The sequence below is a fragment of the Neodiprion lecontei genome, chromosome 3 (genome assembly GCF_021901455.1).
Source record: "Neodiprion lecontei isolate iyNeoLeco1 chromosome 3, iyNeoLeco1.1, whole genome shotgun sequence".
NCBI lineage: Eukaryota > Metazoa > Arthropoda > Insecta > Hymenoptera > Diprionidae > Neodiprion > Neodiprion lecontei.
In genome coordinates, this window is record NC_060262.1 from 23,869,450 (window position 1) to 23,877,550 (window position 8,101).

At 44.6% G+C, this 8,101-nt stretch overlaps 1 protein-coding gene across 2 annotated transcripts in view; it reads left to right on the forward strand.

Annotated features, from left to right (window-relative positions):
* LOC107223488 overlaps positions 1-6,318 on the forward strand; it is a 53,342-nt gene extending 47,024 nt beyond the window's left edge. For both annotated transcript variants that reach the window (XM_015663170.2, XM_015663168.2), the window contains exons 4-6: positions 2,498-2,829; positions 2,901-3,175; positions 4,363-6,318. In XM_015663170.2, coding sequence (XP_015518656.1) covers positions 2,498-2,829; positions 2,901-3,175; positions 4,363-5,092 — 1,337 coding nt within the window. In that variant the 3' untranslated portion in view covers positions 5,093-6,318. The remainder of the gene's footprint in view (positions 1-2,497; positions 2,830-2,900; positions 3,176-4,362) is intronic.
* The last annotated feature ends 1,783 nt before the right edge of the window (positions 6,319-8,101 follow it).

Below are 8,101 nucleotides of genomic sequence, written 5' to 3' on the forward strand. Positions count from 1 at the left end.
AAATAATTACATCGCTTATCGAAAACATAAATTTTAAAACGCGAGGCCACGTTTAAAATTCAAATTACCTACAAGAAAAGCAACGTAACGTATTATATTGAAACTCGATATAAAAATTACAATAATCTGTCGCGTCGCAGGGGGCGGTTCCATGAGTACCAAGGCTACACTTATCAAGCGGGACTTAAGCACGTAGGAAAATTTCGCCCGAGGATAATACGCGCACACCGTGCGCCTTTATTCGATGCACGGACAGTCACGCGCTGCGCAATATTCCTGCATTGCTGCGGCTAGGAGCAGCGTGCTTGCCCGTGACACGAAAGTTGATGCAGGTACACGTAGATCCGCGGATGCGAACCGTGCGTAACCTAATAGCTGTCGCAAAAGCTTGCGGCTTCGTACGTACCTGTAGAGGCGGACCTGAGCGTATGCATCAAAGGCCAATGACACGTCGTGGGTGACGAAGTGTTGCGTGAAGCGAGATGGACGATTACTTGAGAAGAATAGGGTACCAGTCGCGTGCGAAATTCGTTTGGACTGGGAAATAGTAATGCTTTTGGATGCTAAACCGATGTCGCGATGACAAATATGGCTATTCGAATAAATCTGACATCAGTGTCCCTCGTCCGCTGTTGCAGAATACAAAATATACCGGTTTTATTTTCATCGTTTATGCAAAACTAAAAGTGCTGTCTGAGAACCTGTACAGTACTGTTGTTGTTGGACTGGTAAGGGTATATGTTACGTTTTCGTTACCGTTCCAACGAGTGCCTCTGCATCAGTGATCCGATTCACGAAATGCTCGATAAATGATTATAGGTAGGCGTAAAAAAATCAGATTTTAAGTACATTCTTTTTCTGCTTGTTTGTGAATGGGATCTTCGGTAGTCAATGATTCGAACTGTACCTTCGGTAGTCATTGCATCACCGCAAGGTGTGAATACTGCCAGAAATTCCGAAGGCGTTTCATAAACCAGTACCGCAAAACCAACAAAGTAGAAAAGCAGCCCCTCATAATCATGTCTTGTTATATTTAACGTGACCGGTCACGTACGGCTAATATAATGTACATAACATAATGTAGAGACCGTAGTTTTTAGCTCAGGTAACGTAACATTCTTAGTTTAAGACATCATAATTATTGGTTGTCAGGCAGCAGGGAACGGAAATTGTGTAGCGTCGTAGATTCTCATATTGTAGGTGAAAATAAATATGTATCAATAGATACAGCGGCTGGTATGGATAGTCATGCAGGGAAGCAAAAATTGATGTGGGAACTATTCCGTTAGGCATAATTTCGTGAATGGTTTAAACCCAAATTGCGATTACTCTTAAAATATTCTTTCTGTAATAATAACATCAGTATGACAAATAGGCTCACCACGGAAGTCAAGACGCAGTTCAAAAAATTTTGTTTCGAAATAATCGCCATTAGCCAAAGTGTCCTCACCATGTTTCTTGAATATTCAATACCGGTACATAAATAAACGTACATGGTAGTAAAATCTGGTTCCGCAACAGCCTTACAAAGAATTATCTAATCCCACAACGGTAAATTGGGGTCCGGACAACCTCACAAAAAATAATTTATCGATGACCGTTCTACTACGTTTTACATGTTTATTGTTCTTCAGCTTACATTGATACTCACTTTACGACACGGCAACGTTCATTTTACATCCTCATAAAATACATTTAATTCCCTTTCTATGAACACATTGTCAGTCGAGTATGAGGGGCGTGATGCAATCTGGAAGTTGCGGAGTTCACCACGGCTTGAGATGCGTATGATTTGAGGGTTGAAGGATTAAACGCTTCAACCGCAACCTTTGTAGAAAAAATGGTGAATACCGTGTACGATCAGTTATTCACTCGGTGCGCTTTCAGCGTAGAAAAATCCAAACGTAACATACCCGCAAGGGAATGACGCTTCAGAGCACGATGCATATTAATGACAAAGCTTGAATTTCACTTAATTGGGATTCCTGAAACAGTGCCTGAAGACGAATGATTCTCAGCTCGATGTTCTCTCGTGGGGTCCGAGGTCCGAGTACGTCGCCTCATAGCCGATGCACGTAGTCGGTACAGAGTGAGGTAGCACCCTCTGTAATGCGTCATTCCGCTCCGGTCGAAGCATACTCGTAGATACGGCGTGGCCGCATAGCCGGTTGATCGCTAGTCAGATATTTGTGGCGACATATTCAAATGGGACAGCCCGCATGATTAATACACCGGCCTCCGCGCACATGCCTTCTCCGCACTGCGGAGTACGTACCTACCTATGTACGAAGGTATATACAGCTCGGTACCGAACGACGAACAGCTCCTCTGGCACACGGAGATCGGTATCTCGTCTTCGGACTATCTTTGATCACCGGATTTGAATCCGAACGGCACCTCGGACGGCTTGAATACAAATGCGAGCAAGCGAGCGAGCGACCGAGTCGTTTAACCTTTGACCTGACGTGACCCGGTCTGATGATATTCTCTTTGACAGAAAACGGCAACCTCCGAGCACACTACACCAAAACCACCGTTCGAGCCGGGGAGGTGCTTCGACTTGCAGCCGTTTTCCAGGACACGAGGAGGGCTCCGATATCCACCGGGGTGTCCGGCGTGATCGGCAACATGCCGGAGGGCAAGAGCTCGAGGTCGTCGGAGCGGGACCAGTACGCCCAGTGCTTGGACTCTCATGGTCACGAGTTGTTCGCTCCCTTGTCGAGCAGGGGCGAGTTCTATGCGACTTGCCAAAGCGGAAACCTCAACACGGACAGCGACGCCGTTCTTTACAGGGTGCACCAGCTAGCCAGGAGGGACCTACCCTTGAAGGTAAGAGGAGGAACGAACCCCTTTCGCCGCAGCGCTAGAGATGGTCGCGTCTGTTTGGTCTGTTGGCACAGGTTCGCCTCGTAGCTGGACCTCTGCCGATTCCGCTCCCTCGGGACTACACGGGTCTCATGCAGCTCGAGGAAACTACTCGGGGCCCCATCGTCCTAGGTTGTGCGGTACCGCTGCTGCCCGAGAGACCTCTGCCGGGATCCACGATCCCGGAACTCTTGGAGCTTCTCGCTACCGGGCCAACTGCGCCTCGTGTCAAAAGGGCCAGGCTGGGGTGTCCGTCTGAGGCCAGGTTATTGGCCTCGCCGAAGATGCAACGACTGTTATCGGCCTGCAGGTGAGAACTTCGATAGTGCACAGTTAGGGTTACGGCAAGGTTGCTAGAAACGGAACGTTGGATCGTTGTAGGTATGTAAAATTTACACCCGTGTTTTGGACCTCATGAAATTTTTGTAAAGCACCTGATATTCCTGATATTCCAAATGAGATTTGTAAAAAATACTGCAAAATTTGACAATGTTTCCATGGAATCATCTAAAATAGCATGATATTTTCCACAATAATTTTCGATATGACTGACCTTTGCTAGAGCAGTGACTTCGGGTACGTACGTAATTTTATAGGCTGAAGATAATTATCGCATCCATATTCTGTGCCTGCAGCTTCATTTCAGGAAATGCTTTGTGAAATCACCTTTGTTTTCTTGATAGTCCGATGTTATATTCATTCCTGAAAAAACTACGAATGAAAAAAACTATACCGAAAAATGTTTACAAAAGTGCACTAAGTGATGAAATCCATTAATTACACGTGCATACGTATAATTTTGATTAATAATATGCTGTATTCTGAATATCGATGATTACCCTAGACGACGAAGGTCGTCAATCATAACACGATTTGAAGGCATGGTCTCTTATCTGCACTTTGATAACGATGATGCTTTTCTGCAATGCGTAATTTGGTGATGAACGTGTCGTCGTGCAGACATTTCTTGATTCGATGAATGAACGGTATTCATTTACTGGACAATGTCAATATGTTACTACAGTATATATGTAAGTAAACGCATCTTGATGATTAATTTTAGGTGAGAAACTAATTACAGTATTCATCCCGTATGATAAAGGTCAATTTACGGTTACAATTTGGTGGTCGATTAATACAACGCCCCATTTTCAGAATCATTGATTTCTTTTCCTGCCTCACACAATATTCAGACATCGTCAAAAATTAGTACATGATTGATTAAAAGCTTAATCCTGCAGCAGTGAATATCCGAGCCGCAACGTGTCTTCCTTGGAGGTTCCACGCGTAGTAGGACTATGCCACTAATCGATTAATCATAGAATTTGATTAATCGTAATTTTAACATCGAAATTTCGATCAAATCGACTAACTGAAAAAACAATTAATCGAAGTCCAGGATTAATCCATCAATCGCAGAGCCCTAGTCCGAAGCTACGTACCTTACCTCGAACTCCCGTTCCTCAAGGCCTGAAACCCGTTAAAATCATTTCGCAGGCGAGCTTTGGACCAGAGAGCGACGGAGCCGAGGGTGGCACCGCCGAAGCCAGCAGGGACGAACCTGGAGCTGAAGGAACTCCACTTGAAGGAGATAAAGTCGAAGCCGGAGACGAAGCCGATCCTCCAGAGCTTGAAGGAGGGTCTGGAGCACATGAAGAAGACGACTATCAGGGACCGAAGCAGCCAGTCACGGCAGAGCAGCAACGGAAGTGGTTTCCTCGACCGGATATCGAGGATAGCTCACGGCGGGCGGAGCCGGAACCCCGCGAAGAAGTCCGCCTCCTTCACCTTCGCCGTTCGACCGGAAATCGGGATGCGGTCGCCGGAACGGTACGCGAGCCTTGAGTCCGAGGCGACCTCCCTCCTCCCAGGGGCCGCGGCCGGCAGACAGCAGGTCCAGAGGTCCGTGTCGACGAGCGTCCTCGAGGTGCAGAACCATCCGGACCTCGACCCGCCCTACTCGAGGGTCAGGGACAGCCTCACTCCGCTTCCGGCGACGCCGCCGCCGAAGGCGGAGGACATTTACGCCGAGATATGCGAGCCGACGGGTAGCGTAGCTTTACAGGTAGTCGGAAGGGATAAGCTGCACGGATCCGGAGGGAAGAAGGAGGCTAAGGGGACCAAGGAGCGGGACCGAGGGTACGTCAAGCTCGCCTCGCATTCGGCGATCTCCGAGACCTCCGGGAGCGCCGAGGATGAGGAGGCGATATACAACACCGTCTGTTGAACGACCTTTTACCCGTACGTTTGTGACAATGAAATTACGCCACTGTGATTAGTCATTGAAGGGATCGCTGCGTAACTCCACGGCGGAGCAGAAGAAACGCCCCGGTAATTGGGCGCGACCAGGTAACGGCGCTTAGAGGAGTGCCCTCTTCCCTCTTATATCCACGCAATGCGTTCAGGTATAATTACGCGTGTCCAGCTCGCCTCGCACTCGCACTCACACTTGCATCTACTTACGCTCACATTCGTGCGATCCGCCTGGCAGAACGAGATTACGGTCCCACGGATGAATTGATTTCTACCTTAGAAGCACGGATGTGTACCGAAGATTTCCACGCTGATAGGTATTATATGTATGTATAACGTACCAGTTGCCGAGAGTGGCTTGTTGTAGGTTTATCAACCCAGCGGCCATGGTTCATCTTTTTTCCTGTGTCTTTTTTTTTTTTCTTCATCACAGCCTCCTCGAGACCGGCTCGGAAATTCCCTTGACTCTTTGTAACACAAATTTTATTTACAAAGTAAATTTAAAGAACATTTCTCAAAATATAACCGTCCTTGTTTGGTCGAAATGATAACATTACTCTCTGCATATTCCAAACGTTGTTTCACAAACTGAACAGTGCACTCGTCAACTTTCATTAACGCGACGAAGGGCGATATTATAAAGTTAAAAAAAATACGTATCAAACGAAAATGTGTTACTGTGCTTCAAAGTTCTCACGTAACTCCATGGCAACGACGTACGTAAGTACACATAGGAATATTCTACATATAACGTACGTAATATGACGGTGCCATTGAAAAATTTTGCTCCTCAATTTTTTCCTTCGGATCCACACGCACACATGGGCGTTAAAGTTAAAGCTTAAGTCATCGTCTAAAGTCCGTGACTTACCGCGAGTAACGTGTATATCTATAATAAAAATCTGTGCGAGCGAATTCCATTTCGAGCTGCACGATTGATGTATCGTAATATCCTGAACGATGATTCGGCCGTGTGATCGGTACGAAGACATTATATGATGTAACTTGTCGAGAAAAAAGTTCTGCAATAAAATCACATCAGCGAAAACGAAAACAAAAACAAGCTTAAAAAATAAACAAAACGGATCGAGATAAAAACTTTAGATTAACCAACTAATGAATAGTATATTTAGTACGTACGATCTTTCAAATTCAGGTTTACGTTATGATAAGTTGAATAAAACGTTCGTATAACAATCACTTATTATCCAGCAGTCATTATATTTCGTAAATGAGAAACAATTGGAAAACTTCTTTAATAATCTTATCTTATTGTCGTTTTATAGAAATTGTAATATTTGTATATTATGTGTATATTCAAAGACAAAGTTGTGAAATAAAATTATTCAATCTTCTATAATCCACGAATATTGACGTATATCAATTAACGCGATTACGTTCGCTAGGAAATATCGTCGCCACGGTTCAAAGAGCATCCGGTGAGTAAACGTAACATTACTTCGTATAACATGTACAGTAATATGGAAAGTACAAAAAAATCGTGCCTATAGGTATTCTTAATTCTCATCGAATTGAGAAACAAAATGATTCGTGGATCAAGTATTCGAACCGATGAAGAAAAATACTTTGCCGTGTTGTCTGAAAAAATCGTGAAAAAACCAAGCTTACGAGCAGATTTTTTCTAACTTTTTTCAGGCTTTTCACCACGGTTATTTTCCTCATCATCGTACATAGTGGATGTCCGCAGTAAATAATATTGCTATACCCACTTCGCAGGCTCGCGTGTGGGGAGAATCTAGATAAGGTTGAGCAAAGTAGCTTAATTTTATTCGCAACCGAGTCTCAATTACTCCGAGTCGTAGGTATATACACATACATATACATATACATATTACACATACACAGGTGGTCGCGGTGTGTCGGCCTAGGCGTAGCGTAATTTGTGACTCCCGGTCAGCTTGGCAAAGAACTTCTGTCGGCGAGAGATTCATGGCTACGAGATTTCGCCGAGCGATTAAACACGTTTCGGATTTCACTGTTATCTCAGCAGATCTAGCGGCTGATCAGCCCCGTCAAAATGTTATTTTTTACTAAAAAGCCCCGCCCGAGGCGGCAAATCTGCAGCCTCGACGCGTTACGACTCTTTGTGTACATGTCGGACTACCGAATTAGTCAAATACATTCGTTACGATCCGACAATCAGCTGACTTGATTAAAAAATTCCACACAAACCTCGTATCTAAACGCGTTCCAGTAAGTATGCAGGATCAGAAGGATATGCGAATTGGAGAGTTTACCCAGATTTGAAAATAAAAATACTGGACATAGTTTGTCCATTTTTTACTATTCTATTTAAACTTATTTCCGCCTGTAATAGAACCCGAATCTATACTTTCACCGTCCTTTAATGAAGTCACGCTTAAAATTCATCGTGCGTCTGAAAATCGCCACCCTGCGTAACGTACGCATCTTTTCGCCTGTAGCCTGAACCCCTGTATCTACAAAACCGCTCTGCGAGTCATTCGTCCACCTGTATCCTAGCTTGATGTAAATAATTCAGTTTCCGATTTTCTATGATCTCAAAGATTTAGGCGCTTTTATGAGACTTTACAAAACACTTCCGTAAACGGAAAAACGTTGAATCTACAATGTTGAAAGTTCACAATTTTTCAGCCATAAAATCAGCGCCGCCTATCGGCGGGCAATAATAATAATAATAATAATACAACAACAATAACAGCAATAATAGTAATACTCCAATTCCACTATACCCTTTCGGTCGTAATCTTTCTCGTTTTCCCGCAACGCCTCAACACCAACCTAGAAGCAAACATATCCGGGAGGCACGTAGCTGTTTGTTTGCACGAGTTACACTCGGTACACGTTGTGATTTAACTAGATTGTCCTCGGTGTTTAACCACGTAACTCTGGATAAATACCCCGGACGTGTGACACTAATTTGAGGAAAGCTAATCCTAAGTCATTATTCTTGTACCTACTAACGCCTCTCGTGCAGCTCCGG